This window comes from Enoplosus armatus, chromosome 15, assembly GCF_043641665.1.
Source record: "Enoplosus armatus isolate fEnoArm2 chromosome 15, fEnoArm2.hap1, whole genome shotgun sequence".
NCBI lineage: Eukaryota > Metazoa > Chordata > Actinopteri > Centrarchiformes > Enoplosidae > Enoplosus > Enoplosus armatus.
In genome coordinates, this window is record NC_092194.1 from 14,704,629 (window position 1) to 14,725,177 (window position 20,549).

The 20,549-nt window shown below is 36.8% G+C and overlaps 2 protein-coding genes across 2 annotated transcripts; one reads left to right on the forward strand and one right to left on the reverse strand.

Moving 5' to 3' along the window:
- Window positions 1-711: 711 nt before the first annotated feature.
- Window positions 712-14,364, forward strand: LOC139297915 (neurofilament heavy polypeptide-like). The gene is made up of 29 exons (XM_070920726.1): window positions 712-721; window positions 1,067-1,132; window positions 1,665-1,760; window positions 2,111-2,161; window positions 2,404-2,463; window positions 3,134-3,199; window positions 3,729-3,824; window positions 5,060-5,119; window positions 5,650-5,745; window positions 6,697-6,747; window positions 6,993-7,052; window positions 7,396-7,446; window positions 7,723-7,788; window positions 8,298-8,345; window positions 8,453-8,521; window positions 8,626-8,673; window positions 8,780-8,824; window positions 9,029-9,097; window positions 9,611-9,661; window positions 10,447-10,479; window positions 10,567-10,614; window positions 12,296-12,343; window positions 13,321-13,368; window positions 13,462-13,503; window positions 13,619-13,663; window positions 13,848-13,889; window positions 13,981-14,025; window positions 14,106-14,141; window positions 14,279-14,364. The coding sequence occupies exons 1-29, from the start codon at window positions 712-714 to the stop codon at window positions 14,362-14,364; spliced, it is 1,632 nt and encodes a 543-aa protein (XP_070776827.1).
- Window positions 14,365-19,239: 4,875 nt separating this feature from the next.
- On the reverse strand, window positions 19,240-20,271 carry fabp7a (fatty acid binding protein 7, brain, a). The gene is made up of 4 exons (XM_070921030.1): window positions 20,198-20,271; window positions 19,814-19,986; window positions 19,625-19,726; window positions 19,240-19,323 (listed from the first exon to the last, which is right to left on the reverse strand). Exons 1-4 carry the CDS (start codon window positions 20,268-20,270, stop codon window positions 19,273-19,275), a joined length of 399 nt encoding a protein of 132 aa, XP_070777131.1. The 5' UTR covers window position 20,271; the 3' UTR covers window positions 19,240-19,272.
- Window positions 20,272-20,549: the final 278 nt, after the last annotated feature.

Consider the following 20,549-nt stretch of genomic DNA (forward strand, 5'->3'; position numbering starts at 1 on the left):
AAGAGACACCCGACTGGAGCTAAAGAAGGCTAAATAGATGTTCTAGATGTTTCTTTTTGTTCAATGACAGGTATATATTTTTTTCTTCTATATAATTTATGTGAAACTGTTCATTCAGCTTTGCCTTTTTATTTCAGACACTAGACCAGAAAAGGCTGTCAGAAGGATTAAAGTAGTCAAGAAGGAGGTTGCGTCCGTACTGAAGAAGGAACAACTTAATATTACAAAAGCAGGTGAGACAACACAGTATGTAAAAGAACAGGTCACAGTGACATTTTATCCATGTGGTTTAAAAAGAGACTGTCCTCACCTGAAAATGCATAACGTTCCTGCTATTCATTTCAGCTGATGAACCCAAGAGGGCAGTAAGGGTGCTGAAAGCTGTGAAAGAGCAGATAGCTCCTGTCCTGAAAAAGGAACATGTGAATGTTACAAAAACAGGTAAGTAACAGGCCACACTCAGTGTAACCATATGTGAAGTTATAGTGTGCAAGATAATAAACAATAGGCCATCGCTGAATCTCTAAAATATCATGAATCAAGAGGAATCAATTACTGTTCTAATAATAATATATTATATATATTATTACATTTAAAACATGTATCAATCTGACATATCAAGTGACCGATTGAGTTCCACCATCTTTTAACCAACTTGAATTACAATTTGCATACAGTGCTACCATTACATGTTGCCTAATGCCTGCAATAATGCCGTTTTGCAAGTAGATGGATTTAATGTGAAGACAAGATGAGTTAATGAATTATATTTTTGAATATTCCACCATTAATAGAGGTTCCTGAGGTTCCTAAGGTGAAAGCCAAACCAGAACCTGCAAAGAAAGGTATGACCATGCATTTATTCTTTTGTGTCAATTCATTTGTAAAAGTAAGTTGAATCTGTTGAGGGTTTTTTTTAGCTGTCATCAATCTTTAATCAACTTATTCAAGATATTTTGCAAATTTCTTGTTTGCTCACACTAACTTTTTAACTTTTATATATTCAAAGAAAGTGTCACATAAACCTGAAAAATAAGGGCTTTTTGATGTCATAATTTTCCACCAGTGGCAGCTCCCAAGGAGCCCAAGAAGGAACCAAAACAAAAACTCAAACCTCAACCTGTAAAACCAGGTAATGCAAAGACTCACTGATGCTGCAGTCTAACCCATTTGGTGACTGTCTCACTCAGAGGGGAATAAATTGTTGCTAAAACACTGGAAATCCTTTACAAAATATTTCAGTATAAACCTGGTGGTGGCGCTAGAGGAATAGTCAGGGAGTCACCAGACAAGTTAGTAGCATTTATTGCCTGGGAACCATGAATGTCTGTCCACAATTCTGTGCCAATCCATTCAACATTTGTTGAGATATTTCAATCTGGACCAAAGTGGTGGGCCAGCCGACAGGCTGACATTGCCATCCCTAGAGCCATACTGCAAGCATGGCTAAAAAAATACTCTTCGGATATATATACAGTTTTCATAACAATACAGTTCTTGTAAGCACTAGATGTCCTTTAGATGTGCTTGCTCATAGAGGATCCCAAAGAGCCGCACAACTGGAGCCTAAAGAGGGCTAAATAGATTGATAGGTGATGGGTATATTTCTTTGTTCTGTATAATGAATTTGAAACTGCTCAATCAACTTTGCCTTTTTATTTCAGATGCTAGACCAGAAAAGGCTGTAAGGAGGATTAAAGTGGTCAAGAAGGAGGTTGCATCTGTCCTGAAGAAGGAGCATCTCAATGTTACAAAAGCAGGTGAGACAACACAGTATGTAAAAGGACAGCTCACAGAGACGTTTTATCCTTGTGGTTAGTATTTGATAAATTTTGTGACACAGCTTACACCCAGTTGTTTAAATGGAACAAAAAGAAAGAAAAAAAAGAGACTTTCCTCACCTAAAAATGACATTATTGGTCACTTGTTCAAACAACCCATGTTCACATTTTCCTGACAAGCGACCTCTTGCATTCAGGAATCGACTACTTTTCTGGATCTCATTAGGCCCTGCTTTATTTTTTATTGGAACTTAGTAGATGTAGATGGATTTAATGTGAAGACAAGATGAGTTAATAAATTATATTTTTGAATATTCCACCATTAATAGAGGTTCCTGAGGTTCCTAAGGTGAAAGCCAAACCAGAACCTGCAAAGAAAGGTATGAGCATGCTTTTATTCTTTTGTGTCAATTCATTTGTAAAAGTAAGTTGAATCTGTTGGGTTTTTTCTTTTTAGCTGTCATCAATCTTTAATCAATTTATTCAAGATATTTTGCAAATTTCTTGTTTGCTGACACTAACTTTATATGTGTAGAACACATAAAATATTATATATTCAAAGAAAGTGTTTACACATAAACCTGAAAAATAAGGGCTTTTTGATGTCATAATTTTCCACCAGTGGCAGCTCCCAAGGAGCCCAAGAAGGAACCAAAGCAAAAACTCAAACCTGTAAAACCAGGTAATGCAAAGACTCATTGATGCTGCAGTCTTGCCCATTTGGTGACTGTCTCACTCAGAGAGGAATAAATTGTTGCTAAAACACTGGAAATCCTTTATAAAATATTTCAGTATAAACCTGGTGGTGGCGCTAGAGGAATAGTCAGGGAGTCACAAGACAAGTCAGTAGCATTTATTGCCTGGGAACCATGAATGTCTGTCCACAATTCTGTGTCAATACATTTAACATTTGTTGAGATATTTCAATCTGGACCAAAGTGGTGGGCCGGCCGACAGGCTGACATTACCATACTGAAGCTAAGATGAGTTAATAAATTATATTTTTGAATATTCCCCAATAATAGAGGTTCCTGAAGTTCCTAAGGTGAAAGCCAAACCAGAACCTGCAAAGAAAGGTATGAGCATGCTTTTATTCTTTTGCGTCAGTTGTCAGTTTATTTGTAAAAGTAAATTCAATCTGATGTTTTTTGTTGTTTAGATGCTCCATAACTTAATATCTCATCAATCGTCAGCCCATTCTAGATATTTTGCATATTTTTTGTTTGATGACAGATATTTTATGTGTAGAACACATAGAAAAATTATCTATTCAGAGAAAGTATCACATACTGAACACTGATCTTTACATATAGAAAACTGAGTGGCTTTTTGATGTCATAATTTTCCACCAGTGGCAGCTCCCAAGGAGCCCAAGAAGGAACCAAAGCAAAAAATCAAACCTCAACCTGTAAAACCAGGTAATGCAAAGACTCACTGATGCTGCAGTCTAACCCATTTGGTGACTGTCTCACTCAGAGAGGAATAAATTGTTGCTAAAACACTGGAAATCCTTTATAAAATATTTCAGTATAAACCTGGTGGTGGCGCTAGAGGAATAGTCAGGGAGTCACCAGTCAAGTCAGTAGGATTTATTGCCTGGGAACCATGAATGTCTGTCCTCAATTCTGTGCCAATCCATTCAACATTTGTTGAGATATTTCAATCTGGACCAAAGTGGTGGGCCGGCCAACAGGCTGACATTGCCATCCCAAGAGCCATACTGCAAGCATGGCTAAAAATACTCTTCGGATATATGTACAGTTTTCATAACAATGCAGTTCTTGTAAGCACTAGATGTCCTTTAGATGTGCTTGCTCATAGAGGATCCCAAAGAGACGCGAAACTGGAGCCTAAAGAGGGCTAAATAGATTGATAGGTGACGGGTATATTTCTTTGTTCTGTGTAATGAATTTGAAACTGCTCATCAACTTTGTCTTTTTATTTCAGATGCTAGACCAGAAAAGGCTGTAAGGAGGATTAAAGTAGTCAAGAAGGAGGTTGCATCTGTCCTGAAGAAGGAGCATCTCAATGTTACAAAAGCAGGTGAGACAACACAGTATGTAAAAGGACAGCTCACAGAGACGTTTTATCCTTGTGGTTAGTATTTGATGTACATAACATCCATTTATGAGTTTTTAATTTTAAACAATAACAAAACTGGTGTCTTCCATTTCATTTTGTATTCAACTGTATCTTTTCACAGACTCAAACCATTTCTCTGTAATACTTTTTCTTTCATAGTGCCTGTAACTCCAAAAGAGAAAGTTAAACCAGCACCAATGAAAAAAGGTAGTTAAACAGTCATTAAACTAGTTTTACCAATCAAATACCATCCGTATTCATATCATGCCCAATATATGATATGTGAGTTTCTTTGTACTTTTATTATTTCAGTATTCTTTACTTATTGTCTTTTATTTTGACAGTCTTCTGTTTTAGTCTAGATGCTTGATTATGTGAAACAGAGTGTGTAAATAAGCTGCATCAGTTGTAAATGTGCTTTAATAACATGGACACAAAGTGCTGGAAATGACCAACTTGGCCGATATTTTTATTATAATTTGCTTTAGACGCTGAGGTTCTCAAGGAGAAGAAGGCCGAGCCAGTGACTCCCACAAAAGGTTTGTTTTTCCCTATAGTGTTTTCCTGTGTTTCACAATGTATTTGTCTCTGTTTTATTTCTAATCAGATTGTAGTTTTGAATTTTGTGACACAGCTTACACCCAGTTGTTTAAATGGAACAAAAAGAAAGAAAAAAAAGAGACTGTCCTCACCTAAAAATGTTATTATTGGTCACTTGTTCAAACAACCCATGTTCACATTTTCCTGACAAGCGACCTCTTGCATTCAGGAATCGACTACTTTTCTGGATCTCATTAGGCCCTGCTTTATTTTTTATTGGAACTTAGTAGATGTAGATGGATTTAATGTGAAGCTAAGATGAGTTAATAAATTATATTTTTGAATATTCCACCATTAATAGAGGTTCCTGAAGTTCCTAAGGTGAAAGCCAAACCAGAACCTGCAAAGAAAGGTATGAGCATGCTTTTATTCTTTTGTGTCAATTCATTTGTAAAAGTAAGTTGAATCTGTTGGGTTTTTCTTTTTTTTAGCTGTCATCAATCTTTAATCAATTTATTCAAGATATTTTGCAAATTTCTTGTTTGCTGACACTAACTTTTTATGTGTAGAACACATAAAATATTATATATTCAAAGAAAGTGTTTACACATAAACCTGAAAAATAAGGGCTTTTTGATGTCATAATTTTCCACCAGTGGCAGCTCCCAAGGAGCCCAAGAAGGAACCAAAGCAAAAACTCAAACCTGTAAAACCAGGTAATGCAAAGACTCACTGATGCTGCAGTCTAACCCATTTGGTGACTGTCTCACTCAGAGAGGAATAAATTGTTGCTAAAACACTGGAAATCCTTTATAAAATGTTTCAGTATAAACCTGGTGGTGGCGCTAGAGGAATAGTCAGGGAGTCACAAGACAAGTCAGTAGCATTTATTGCCTGGGAACCATGAATGTCTGTCCACAATTCTGTGCCAATCCATTCAACATTTGTTGAGATATTTCAATCTGGACCAAAGTGGTGGGCCGGCCGACAGGCTGACATTGCCATCCCTAGAGCCATACTGCAAGCATGGCTAAAAATACTCTTCGGATATATGTACAGTTTTCATAACAATGCAGTTCTTGTAAGCACTAGATGTCCTTTAGATGTGCTTGCTCATGGAGGATCCCAAAGAGCCGCGCAACTGGAGCCTAAAGAGGGCTAAATAGATTGATAGGTGACGGGTATATTTCTTTGTTCTGTATAATGAATTTGAAACTGTTCAATCAACTTTGTCTTTTTATTTCAGATGCTAGACCAGAAAAGGCTGTAAGGAGGATTAAAGTAGTCAAGAAGGAGGTTGCATCTGTCCTGAAGAAGGAGCATCTCAATGTTACAAAAGCAGGTGAGACAACACAGTATGTAAAAGGACAGCTCACAGAGACGTTTTATCTTTGTGGTTAGTATTTGATGTACATAACATCCATTTATGAGTTTTTAATTTTAAACAATAACAAAACTGGTGTCTTCCATTTCATTTTGTATTCAACTGTATCTTTTCACAGACTCAAACCATTTCTCTGTAATACTTTTTCTTTCACAGTGCCTGTAACTCCAAAAGAGAAAGTTAAACCAGCACCAATGAAAAAAGGTAGTTAAACAGTCATTAAACTAGTTTTACCAATCAAATACCATCCGTATTCATATCATGCCCAATATATGATATGTGAGTTTCTTTGTACTTTTATTATTTCAGTATTCTTTACTTATTGTCTTTTATTTTGACAGTCTTCTGTTTTAGTCTAGATGCTTGATTCTGTGAAACAGAGTGTGTAAATAAGCTGCATCAGTTGTAAATGTGCTTTAATAACATGGACACAAAGTGCTGGAAATGACCAACTTGGCCGATATTTTTATTATAATTTGCTTTAGACGCTGAGGTTCTCAAGGAGAAGAAGGCCGAGCCAGTGACTCCCACAAAAGGTTTGTTTTTCCCTATAGTGTTTTCCTGTGTTTCACAATGTATTTGTCTCTGTTTTATTTCTAATCAGAATGTAGTTTTGAATTTTTGGATTTTTTTGTGACACAGCTTACACCCAGTTGTTTAAATGGAACAAAAAGAAAGAAAAAAAAGAGACTGTCCTCACCTAAAAATGTTATTATTGGTCACTTGTTCAAACAACCCATGTTCACATTTTCCTGACAAGCGACCTCTTGCATTCAGGAATCGACTACTTTTCTGGATCTCATTAGGCCCTGCTTTATTTTTTATTGGAACTTAGTAGATGTAGATGGATTTAATGTGAAGCTAAGATGAGTTAATAAATTATATTTTTGAATATTCCACCATTAATAGAGGTTCCTGAGGTTCCTAAGGTGAAAGCCAAACCAGAATCTGCAAAGAAAGGTATGAGCATGCTTTTATTCTGTTGTGTCAATTCATTTGTAAAAGTAAGTTGAATCTGTTGGGTTTTTGTTTTTTTTTAGCTGTCATCAATCTTTAATCAACTTATTCAAGATATTTTGCAAATTTCTTGTTTGCTGACACTAACTTTTTATGTGTAGAACACATAAGATATTATATATTCAAAGAAAGTGTTTACACATAAACCTGAAAAATAAGGGCTTTTTGATGTCATAATTTTCCACCAGTGGCAGCTCCCAAGGAGCCCAAGAAGGAACCAAAGCAAAAACTCAAACCTGTAAAACCAGGTAATGCAAAGACTCACCGATGCTGCAGTCTTGCCCATTTGGTGACTGTCTCACTCAGAGAGGAATAAATTGTTGCTAAAACACTGGAAATCCTTTATAAAATATTTCAATATAAACCTGGTGGTGGCGCTAGAGGAATAGTCAGGGAGTCACCAGACAAGTCAGTAGCATTTATTGCCTGGGAACCATGAATGCCTATCCACAATTCTGTGCCAATCCATTTAACATTTGTTGAGATATTTCAATCTGGACCAAAGTGGTGGGCCGGCCGACAGGCTGACATTACCATACTGAAGCTAAGATGAGTTAATAAATTATATTTTTGAATATTCCCCAATAATAGAGGTTCCTGAGGTTCCTAAGGTGAAAGCCAAACCAGAACCTGCAAAGAAAGGTATGAGCATGCTTTTATTCTTTTGTGTCAGTTGTCAGTTTATTTGTAAAAGTAAATTCAATCTGATGTTTTTTGTTGTTTAGATGCTCCATAACTTAATATCTCATCAATCGTCAGCCCATTCTAGATATTTTGCATATTTTTTGTTTGATGACAGATATTTTATGTGTAGAACACATAGAAAAATTATCTATTCAGAGAAAGTATCACATACTGAACATTGATCTTTACATATAAAAAACTGAGTGGCTTTTTGATGTCATAATTTTCCACCAGTGGCAGCTCCCAAGGAGCCCAAGAAGGAACCAAAGCAAAAAATCAAACCTCAACCTGTAAAACCAGGTAATGCAAAGACTCACTGATGCTGCAGTCTAACTCATTTGGTGACTGTCTCACTCAGAGAGGACTATATTTAAAAAAAAAAAAAAAAAGAAATCATGCTGATTAGCATTCACATCTTCCCAAAGCAACTACAAACTACTCCTGTAAAGAAAGTTTTAGACTTTGCTAGAACGTGATTGTTATGTTTTCACACACTGATTGCAGGGATACTAACTTAAATCAGCAAAGTGGCACAGTACCAACAGTTTACAAAGCAAATGTTGATGTCAACTTTAAAAGTAACTAATCAGAAAGCAAAGCTACACTAACTTTGTGCCCTATTTTGTGACACAGAGGTTCCAAAGGAAAAGGCCAAAGTATCTCCTGCTAAAAAAGGTAACACACACATTATGAGTTTGTAAGTTACAACTTCTTGGTAATGTTTTCATCACCAAAGTGAAAAATTATTAATTGTCACAATGGAAGTAAAACTGTCCTGCTGTAAGAAACATTGTGCTTTTGACACACAGAGGCTGTTGCTCCTAAAGAAAAGGTCAAACCAGCCATCTTGAAAAAAGGTAAGAGTGTTGCATGTTTCAAAATACATAAATATATCAAACAAACTACATCTTGAACTGCAATTAGATACTGTATGTGTATTGTATTTCCACATTTCTTCTGACAGAACAAGAGGGCGCTCCTAGAAATGCCTCTCTGGTCAAAGAGAGAGTCAAAATTGTTCCTATGAAAAAAGGTAATTTGTTTGGTTTATATGTTTTATTGGTTTCAGATTTGTTCATGTTTTAGTGAGTTGAGTCAATGATCCTAAGCTTACACCTGTTTTTTGTTCTTTTTAAGAAGTCAAGGTGCCAAAAGAGAAAGTCAAAGCGGTCTCTGCAAAGACAGGTACAGCACCTTTTAAATATTTCAAACATGAAAATGTTCATGACGTCAAGGGTGGGACGTTTTGGTTTTGCATACTGAACATCATGTAATGTGTTTTCTTTACCAGCTGAGGTTTCAAAACAGAAGCCCAAACCAGTTCTAACAAAGAGAGGTAAGATGTATGTTTTTATTTAGTTTCAATCTGCCATGTTATTTTCTGGAATGACAAACCTAAAATCTCTTTACATAGAACCTGCTCCACTCAAGATAAAACCAGCCCCAGTAGTCAAAGGTAAGAGGATGCTAATCAACATTAATGTTCATGTTTAAATAACAAAGCAATTGATTTTTCTACTCATTCATTTTTTTCTTACAGAGGCTGAAGTACCACACAAAAATGTCTCGCTAACAAAGGAGAAGGTCAAAGTTGTGCCGCTGAAGAAAGGTACATCTGTTTGTTTACACAGCTCACATCTACAGCATGTCTTCATTATTCAAAACACTAACATCCATTTATGAGTTTTTAATTTTAAACAATAACAAAACTGGTGTCTTCCATTTCATTTTGTATTCAACTGTATCTTTTCACAGACTCAAACCATTTCTCTGTAATACTTTTTCTTTCATAGTGCCTGTAACTCCAAAAGAGAAAGTCAAACCAGCACCAATGAAAAAAGGTAGTTAAACAGTCATTAAACTAGTTTTACCAATCAAATACCATCCGTATTCATATCATGCCCAATATATGATATGTGAGTTACTTTGTACTTTTATTATTTCAGTATTATTTACTTATTGTCTTTTATTTTGACAGTCTTCTGTTTTAGTCTAGATGCTTGATTATGTGAAACAGAGTGTGTAAATAAGCTGCATCAGTTGTAAATGTGCTTTAATAACATGGACACAAAGTGCTGGAAATGACCAACTTGGCTGATGTTTTTGTTATAATTTGCTTTAGACGCTGAGGTTCTCAAGGAGAAGAAGGCCGAGCCAGTGACTCCCACAAAAGGTTTGTTTTTCCCTATAGTGTTTTCCTGTGTTTCACAATTTATTTGTCTCTGTTTTATTTCTAATCAGATTGTAGTTTTGCCACAGTGGTTTCTTTGTAGTTTCTCACCTAACTGTTTAATTAATAGGGACATGTATTTTTCTAGCACCTGTTATCAAAGCAAAACCTAGATCTGCTGAAAAGAAGAAAGGTATGCAGCAGAAGTGTGTTTCTGTAGTGATTTAGTAGCTGTTGGTGAAATGTGATTACCGAAAACCTAGATTTTACATAGTGTTGTCATGTGAAAACAGATTTTACATTAGTGTTGTCATGTGAAAACAGATTTTTGTCATTTTCATGTTTAAACTTGGCTTGAACATTTACATGCTTCGCTGTAAGCTGACTAATTTGTTTATATTTTTATATATTTTGGAGATGCATGTTTTTCACACAGCAGACATGACGTGCTTTATTTAAGATAAAAAGCTGCATTGCATAGGTGTGAAATATATAGCGTTTTTGTGACATTTCCCCTCGTTTCTTTCAATGTAGAAGCTGTTGTGAAAGAAAAGGCAAAGGCAAAAACCTCACAGAAAGGTGCTGATTAGTTGTAGTTGTACATTTTTCACTTCTTACATTAAAAAGCTGTAACATCCAAGCCTGCCCAAACAGGATTCTCATGCTTAATAGCACACATCTCAATCTTCAAGAATGCGATATAAATTCAGTGGATAGTTGAGTTCATGCATCTGTCACACAAAAAGCAAGAATCATAACACCACTTGTTTTTTCTTCTTTCTCTTCAGAATATGAGGCCAAGCCAGTTGTTGCCAAAAAAGGTAATGCAGATATAATCCATCATTATTTGGCAAAAAACAAACTTTAACACAACAACTGAAATAATTTTCATCCTGTGTTGTCCTCAGCACCTGAGGTCACAAAGGAGAAGCCTAAGCCAGCTCATGAAAAGAAAGGTAAATGTTTAATTAAAACAACAACAAAAAGTCACAGACAAGACATAGTATTTTACACTTATTTTAAATTGTGAAAATTCACGATTTAAAAAATGTTTTAAAAAAATGTTTTTCATTTGAATTAGCTCCCTCTAAAACAGAGGCTGAAATAAAGAAGGAAAAGGTCGAATTGCTCCTAAAGAAGAAAGGTAGCATGCCACTGCCATCTGCCTGCAGATGATTTTCTAGGGTTGTAGCTTACAAATAATATCATCTACACTCAGTTGCCTGTATATGAGGTACACCTAGCTAACAACAATCCTGCAATAAATCCCACCTTCATGAATTATAATGTTTTTGTTGAAACTATTTTAGAGAGGTGTTGTTATTTGGAGGATGTAGTGTTGTTAAATTGAGTTATACAGTTGTACTGCATTAGTTGTAGCTAGGTGTACCTAATAAACTGGCGACTAAGTGTATATTATAGCACTGTAGTATTACTAAAATTATAACTTGTTACTACACTAGATAACAACAAATCTATTTACTGAGTGTCAATAAATGCTTGCATTCTTATTTACTCAGAGGCCAAAGTACCAGAGGACAAAGTCAAACCAGCTGTTAAAAAAGGTACAAAAAACAACAACATTAACATCTCAAATTGTCATGTTTGGTGACAGATAGATAAACCTTTTGATCGGTTTTTATTGGAAAAAATCCGCTCTGTGTGTCAGTGTGCACTCCTTTAATGTGCTGTCATTTTATGGCAAGCATTGTCACAAATTAACATTTATTAATTGCATTTCTTCCCTAATGGCCCAGCATTGTTGAGGAAAAAGGCCAAACCGGTCCATGTGAAGAAAGGTACATTAGTGGTGCTTCAGTAGGAACAGAAATCCATGTAACCAGTGTGGGATAGTATTGTATTGAATGCTCTGACTGGATTGCTCACAAGGGAAACAAGCACTTTGCCTATGAGATCAACAGTAAATGATTGTGAGTGAGTGGTTTCTCTGCAGCAGCTCCATTGGCAAACAGCTGTTTCTATACAGTGGACCTCAAGAATACTGTGCGCTTGTTTCGACAGGTGTGGTTGGTAGATCTGCAAAGCACTGCATACAAAGATTTTGTTAGGCTTTTATAACTTACCTTTTTATGTTCTAAAACTTAGACAATAAAGAGCCGAGATTCCAAAGAAAAGGCTGTCCAACCCCCCAAACATTAACAATGTGTTATAAATGTTGAAATGTGTGGAGCATATCTGGACGCTTCAAGCCCTTTGATCTAGAGTGGAAGATTCCACCTAATACAACCTCTGTTTAGGCTAGATATAAGATGAAACATGCATTACATAGAGCCAGAAGCTTAACAAGAGGCCAAACTAACTCTAGTCGAGTGCTTTTCTCAGATAAATGCTAATTTACTTTGTGTATGCCTAATTCATTCATCTTACTGAAGTGAAAGCACACAGAAAAAGCCAAAACCAGTCTCTACTGGGAAAGACACAAATCAACAGAGATGAACTTTCTAACACTAATTACAGCTTTCTAGTTGTAGATTCCTCGTGCTGCTTTAAGCTTTTAGAAATTCGGTTTTGTTGCGGTAATGCTTTGGCTCAAACTGCAGTATGTTGGAAAATGAGTTAATTGTGGCTTCCGCGTGTCCCGATTGCCCACATGTGACCTCAGTTTTCCTTTTGCAGAACTGGAGGCTCCTGAAGAAAAGGACAAACTCGCTGCAGTGAAGAAAGGTACAGTGATTGTTGCAATGACAACAACTGTTTTACATATCACCATTTAGATCATTTATTATGCAACAACAATATTAGTAAAACTTTAATGTGTTTGTGTCAACAGTCAGTTTGGTGATGCATTTTATCTTACTAAGGTTTTATAGCATAAATTTATAGCATATCATAAATGCTGCAACTCTTGCCAGAAAGACTTTCACAAATACAACACTATGTTTTATCTACTGCATTTTCTTCCTGATAACGCAGCCATTTCAAGGGAAAGGTCCAAACCAGTCCGTGTGAGGAAAGGTACATTTGTGGTGCTTCAGTAGAGGCCGCACTTCATGTAACCAGCAGTGGTAATCTGAGTACACCATGTAATCTGATTACAACATGAAGGCCACTGCAATCTGTAAATTATTGGGTTTTTCAGAGGGGAAACGGCCATTTCACCTGCTGCTGCTGAAGGCTGAGAATATCTTCCTGCTGAATGTGAAAGTGTCTCTAAAATCACAGAAAATACATAAAATGAAGATTAATAGACTTGTTTTTATTCAGCAAAAAATATTCTGTTATAGATTTATACACAATAATTTACAGAATAGTACTATGTCGATTCATAAATCTTAGGCTTGTAGACAATAAGTGTTTCCAGTAACTTACTGAACATGCATGCAAGTAGTTTTAACAACCCTAAGAAGTCTCTCAGAGGCGATGTTTTCAGTTTCAGCGTTGTCATGGGACCGTAGGCATGTCTGTTCAAAACAACATATATATCATTTTGAAGCGATGCTACAGTAAATCAGCCACAGCCAACTTCAATGTCATCATAAAACTAGTAAAACATGTGTGCTACACTGGCTTACACAAGCAAGAAAAAAACCCACCTTTTACTTCCACTGAGGGCTAAAATTAGATCATTCTGAAACATTACTTTATTCTTGTTTATTGTCCATTTCTTCCCTACTTGTGTTTGTTTCATATTTGTGAAACAGAGCCTGAGGTTTTAAAAGAAAAGGTCAAACCCAGTGCAACAAAGAAAGGTACTGCATACAATCTGCTTTGAGTGGGGTTTAATTACATCAGTGAATCCACAATATGCTGTAAATTCATGGAAAATGTGTGATTTATTGCAGAGGACAGAGTGCTTAAAGAAAAACCAGAGCCTGTGAAGAAAGGTATCTTCATTGACTTTGTGACCAGACAAACAGTTTACTGAACACTTACTACTGTACGCTCTAGACCTGAATTATTCATGGACAAAAAACAACTTTATTTGTTTATTTATTTTAGAAAAACCAGGTGAGAAGAAGGCAGCCAAAGAAGAGAAAGCTAAAGGTAAGGTGTCCAATCATGACTGAACACTATCATCATCAAATCAGCAAAATCTCTGTGTGAAAAATGATTTGAAATATATATAAATACATAAAAAATACCACCAGCAGTTATTATCTACCCTGCAGGATGAAGCAATTTGAATCTTTGACTGTAATAGTTATTAATCTTTAGTTTCTGTTTACAGAGGGCAGAGTTCTTAAAGAGATACAGGAGCCTGCAAAGAAAGGTATAATTGTTTGTTAAGCAACTAAATTCTGAGCATTTTAAATACATCACAGCTTTATTTTATTCATGTACAAGAGATCCTCTCATTGTAGAAAGATCTGCTGAGAAGAAGGTTGCTAAGGAGGAGAAAGTGAAAGGTACTGTAAAGTGGAGCTGTAAATTAAGGTAATATAACACTGTATTGTTTTATGGTAACATCATGTTCTCTCTTTGGTAGCTGAGCCTTCTGTATCAGACAGCATTCCTATGGAGGGTAAGTCCAGATTCCCTTCTCATAATCGAAATATCATACAAGTGTGTAAAGTGCACGCCGAGTCTTCTCTCTGGATGCCAGAGAGAGGCGAGGAACATATTGTAGTAAATTGTACCGTCCTGCGACTCCCTCCACAGAGGAGCTGCCCTACTTCCAGTGTTTCTTTGTGGACGAGGACGAGGCCCAGTTTCCCTTCTACGCCTTCTCACCGCTGCAGATTTGAAGCTTCAGTCTGAATCCAGTCTGAAGTTTACAATTTAGCCAATTTACTGATAACGACAAGGTCACGTCACGGCCCTGCGCTGCTGAAACACAGCCTGCTGTTCACTGTTGGTCTTCAGGGGAAAAACAGCAGACAGCAGAAGATGATGGGGGCTTTTATGTGATGGACTGATTTTATTTTTATTTCCAGGTTTGGTTGAGCTCTCGTACCAAATACATGCAGCCAGTGTCATTCCTTTCAACTTTTTTTGGATTTTTTTTTTTTGTGTGTGTGTTTAATTCCTTTCAGACGTGGATATCAAGAGAATATTTTGATGGAACAACATAGTCTATTACCTCTGTGGATCATTAATTTAGATCCTCACGGCAACACATGCAAATAAACATAATGGTGCATTTTTTAGAGAAGGAACATAGTGTAGAATATGTTCATCTATGCTGTAAACAGGGTACAAAAATGGCCATGATCAGGGGTTCAGTTTCTCTCAGCCCACATTTACTTGAATAGTACATTTTTATGCTCAGTCATCTGTGTAATTTAAGATTTTTTCTTCATCGCATTGTAGATGGCTAGATGTTTTTAGTGCTCAACCTATCCTGCTTATAAAGCCCTTGATTGGGTATTTATAGTGTTTGTGCATAATATCATAATTCTCGATATTATTTCAGCCATTTTTAAGGAAACTTCTCACACATATTCCTCTATTTCTTCCCTGATTTTTTTTTTCTGTTTCTGTCTATTTGTTTTGTGTCAAAAGGAATGACCATGCACTGTATATGAGAGCTCCCAAACGTACAGATGAAACACTACCTTTAAAGTCTTATTAAACTGTACCATGTAGAAATGTGCACCAGCTCCTCGTTTTGACATTGGTGCTAAAACCAAGCATTGAATTGCCTGCACTGTCAGAACGTGGCTAAAGTTCATATTAATTTTTTCTACCATCAGTCATTCTATAATTGGACGACACGCTGGAAAAGTTTTTCTTCTGGCCACTCACTCTGTTCCAGTTCTTTTACTTAAAGCATTTGAATTTGATGCTACTTGTTTTAGTCAATGAGAGGGCGAATATAAGTCTTTTCTTGCACTGTTATCAAAGACAAGCTGGAACATTAACAGCAGGGCACATGTGATTAATTTTAGTCAGTCAAAAGGAATGACTGCTGTGGCCAACAGAAATTCCTTGATAGACCAAAAGCACACTGTCACTAACTTTGGTCAGTGGCTGTTTGTCAACGTAGAAACACAACGTATTTTAGCATCCTTTTTGAACAGGTTATTCTAAACCAGGAAGGGGCAGAAAACTTGTGCAGATAACTAAACGAAAGTCTTTGAAAGTATCATCTATCTTGTGTTTTTAACATGCTGATATTAATGCATATCATATTATTACATCTCATTAACTGTGCTAATTACAGAAGGTAACAGGATTCATATTAGAGTTCATGAATATCCTGAGCATGTGATGCACAGTATGGGTTACATGATTTCAGATTGATTTTGAATACTGTAGTTGGCCAGCTAGTAGTAGTGATGTATTTGAAATCTCTGAAGAATGATGGCTGAAAGATGATGACTAAGGAGCTGCAAGTATCAGCTCTACTACAGGTTTATATGACAACCTGGATGTTGAAGTTAAATGTAACATTGAAATGTGATTTACGTCTTTGATGATATCTGCACATCATGTGATTACACTCTTAAGTTGTTGCAGAGGGCGTCACATGTTCGGGCAGACGATCTCAGATGTAAACTGTTACATTATTTCTCTGCTTGTACCAGCTGTTGTTTACATATGGCTCTTTACATTTCGCTCCATATGCTGCATAGAGGACAGTTATTACAGTTTGTGACACTAATCCCAAAGCTACTGAAAAGTAAATCCACTTATCTTTTTTATTGAAATAATAGAGACACACTCTTTATTAGTCCGTAGATGGTGCATAAGATCCTCTCCAGTAACTGTTCTGTAACAGCTGGAGTTTCATGGTGATGCTCCACTATCACTGATGAAGTTGTAGGTGTTTTGTTCCCAAAATGTATTTGAATATTTGTTATCGGATTTTAAGTTTTTAGCTAAAATAATAACTTTGAGATTCTGATTAGTGGTGACAAAAGATAAATATTTGTTTCAATCGTGTTAACAGAATTGTATTTAAAGACTTGCTTTAACCAGGTAAACATGTGCAATACATTTTTGAATATATCAGTGATCAAAGCACTGTATGTTTGTCTGATAGACCTTGAATGAAATGTGCATGATGTGTGTGTGTTTTTGATATTAGTGATATTTTTTTCCCAACTTTGAGAATGGCAACACTAAATACTTGAACTTATAAATCAGGGTATTTTATACCAATAACTGATATTTGTCTCTCAATTGTGTTGCCAACTTATATATAATAAGTACAAGTGCTTAACCATTCAAATTTAAAATAATCTCATTGTAAATAGTTCAATAAATGGAAAACAGACCGTGATATCCCTGAGCCATTACTACTGAATCTGCTCTTTAACTGCAGTTAAAATCACATTATGTATCATTTGTCAACTACATCGTCTTTATCCTTGTGAATAGTAGCAATTTGACATTAAAACAAAGCAATTAAAGTGTTTCTTTTGTAAGTCTTGTCTTTCTATAAAACGTGCCAACAATAACATGTTTAACACAAACAGTAGTAGTAGAAAGTTAATCTAGGCTGTTAATGTTCAAAATAAGTGCATGACGGTTTTAGCACTGAAAACAAAATTACATTTTGAATGTATTAGCTTGTTGTCCTCACGTCATGGTTTCAGTCGTATAAAGTCAGTATTGACATATTTGCATTATTTATGCTTACATTTTCAGTTACATCAATTGTATTCACTTTTGCATGTGGGAGCAGGTTTCTTACTCCACATATTATAATTGTATATATCATCATCTACGATAAAGGTTGCCTAATGATGAGGTTACAATAACTCCAAAATGTGAGCCAAGTGTTGTTCTCCATGAATAGAAAAGTATTCTGTCTGCCATCATCTTTTTATTGTTTTACGCATATTTGCATATTGTTTGCGTGAGTGTCAGGGCTATATACAGGATTTTAAATATATTGAGGTCATGAGTCCAAATTCCCCCAGCAGAGCCCAACCCACCTACGAAATAACGGACCAGCCACCAACCAAACTCTGTACAATTTTATGACTATTTAAAGCTATCACAACATTTTTTATTGTATTTATTAACTATTCAGTTATATTTTCTGTGAATTTTAATTTTCCAAAATATTGTTTCAAAGTCATCTCTACACAGCCAGGCAAATCCCTTTTATTTTAATTATAATATATTTAATTGTTTTGCCTAAAAACAGACAAATTATTAGATAATAAGCCTAAAAAAGATCAGAATCAGCCTTAAAAAAATCCAACATGTGTAATCATAAAATGTAAACTCCCCTTAATGTCATTTAACCCCTCAAATTTCTCAATTTCCTCAATGGTGTGTGAGTGGAGTGTATGATGTATGTGTTTGAATGGTCCCGTCTTCACACTGTATTTCCTTAATGAGGCCAACAAGGGGTTACTACAGGTCAGTTTACACCACTGACACAGATTCCACACAAAGAAGAAACTCCTGCTGCTCTCCTGGGAAGCGTACTGAGGACAGAAGAAGCTACACTAAACTATTATCTCTCACTGTTTCTCCAACATAGGCTCCCTTTTCAGTGTCATTGTGCTGCTGTGAATATTGTGACATAAACTCGCCTGAACTTGTCTGAACAACGACAGATTTTGATTTAAATTAATTCAGTGGGCAACAGCCAAATGAGTTCCACTCCAGTTACCGCGGTTTCTTTGTATCGCATGCTATTCAGAGGCGGCCAGAAACTTGGCAGCCTGTGTGTTGAGATGAGAAGAATGGCCACTTGTAGTCACAGTGTTCAGCAGGCAGAACACAGCTCGCAGGGACGGACAGGCTTTAGCTTGGCTTCTTAAAATGTGGGAAAAGGTGGAGGATGGATGAGGGAACTTTAAAATGAACACAGACTTTAAAACAGTGTCCTGTTGTTTGTATCAAAGATGTACAGACCAGCAGTTGGACTTTATTTTTAGACTTTGTTTAACTAAGTGGGATACTGGATTGATACAAACTGTCCACATCGTGCACAGTGTCCTTGCTTGTCGTTGCCTGCCTGTCATCTGTCATGCCAGCGGCAGCATTCAATCACGGTTGGTCAACACACCATCGAATGATGCCTCTACGTAATGACACCACAACTAAAACCGGATTATCCCGAGCCCAGTGACATCACCATCACCCCCACCCCCTTCCATCCCCTCCTGCTCCTAGTCGTCTCTGACCATCTGGGGGTTACTAGAGGACATTCATTCCCGTGAGTTCAACGGTCACACTGGCTGCTGGTGCTGCACGACCGGCTCTGGCCTGCAGCGTCACCCTGCAGCTGTCACCTGGAACTGACCCATCACAGGGAGAGCACTGTTCCCACAATTTAGGTTGACATATTTGAAAAGAAATGTACTACTGCATTCAAAATTTCATGAAAAAGAAAATGCCCTAAGCGAAAAAGAGAGCTCTGTTGAGATGAAGTGGTACTGATGGAGCTCTCATGACTCTTAAATACCAACTGAGAAGTCTGAGACGTTAAGAGAGTTTAGTCAAGTGGTTTATTTTTCCCTTTTTTCACATGTGATGCACAGAATGAAACAGTTTAGGCCCATAACAGTTTGAATTTCTTACAAAAGATCTTACAAAAGAGTTCCCAAAATATGTATCTCATGTTACAACAACAAATCAAGTGCAAGTCACTGCATACTGTAAAAAAAACAAACAAACAGGAAAAAAAAACACTTTTTTTAATCGTTTGCAGTGCAGGGATGATTTGCTCATTCAAGTGAATGGTGAAGTTAGGCTTTCTCATATGTGCGGACTGCCTGGACTCCCTCAAAAGTCAAAGTCTGTGAGGCAGAGAAGAGAAAAAGCATAAGAAAACCTATATTACATGATGGCAGTCAACATTTAGGTGTCACTTTAATGCAATGTCTTTGCATACTGGATGTAAAGCAAGTTTTCTTCAATCCATTCAGGTCACATGATGTCAGTAATTGCACCACAGCAAAGGCAAGGCGAGGTACGTTTATTTGTGTGACACGTTTCAACAAGGCTCCATGATAAATGTAATCACAATGACAGGAACAAAAAGATTTCTCTTAATTTACTCTTATGTACTCTAACAAGTTATGTGTTGTTTAATCTTACCGCCACCAACTTCCCATCCTTGATTTCCCTGACAAATTTGGTCTCCTTGCCGTCCCACTTCTGCACTTGCACAAGTTTGTCCCCCTCCATGGTGAAGACAGACTGCAAGCACAAGCACAGTATCATTTAAAACATCTCAGCCAGAGCACGTTACGGTGAAGATTATACCCTGATTTTTACTCGGCTTACTTTGACATGTCGGTCATCGGCTGTAGTCTCATCAAACTCCTCTCCCAGTTTGGAGGAGATCTCAGTGTTCTTGAAGGTGCTCAGGGTTTTCACCACCACTTTGTCCCCATCCTGGCTGATTACTACTGTTGGTTTGGTGACATTACCCACTTGTCTTGTAGCAAAACCAACACCTGTCAAAACAAACAAACAGTGCCTTTAGTGATGCATTATGCCTGGCACAAATTACAAACATTTATTTTACTTCTTTTCTGCTCAATATTTGAGCGAAACTACTATCCCAGAAACACAGAATTGTAGAATAAGTGCAGCCTACAGCAGACAACATTGCTCACACTACAAACTATTATCTCATATCTCAAGGAGAAAAATACATTATCTTACCAAGTGCCTTCATGTAATCATCAAAGTTCTGGCTGTCAACCAGTTTCCATGTGGCGCAGAAAGCATCAACCATTTTTGCAGATGTTACTGTTCCAGTTCAGTATCACACGGTCAGACAGCCTCTGGTCTCCCTGCAGTAAGTTCAACAGAGTCTCTGCCTACAGTAATACTCTATCAGAGGGCGGGGATTCGAGCTGCAGCGTGAAAGCTGATTGGATGTTCCAGACGCTTCGTGGGCGGTGATAGGTCGTCGCAAAATGTGCTGTTAACTTGAGTGATGTATGTCAATCGTGCTGTGAGGCACAGGACTGCTCCTCTCCGTGATAAACGCGAAGATATGGGTTGTTATTCA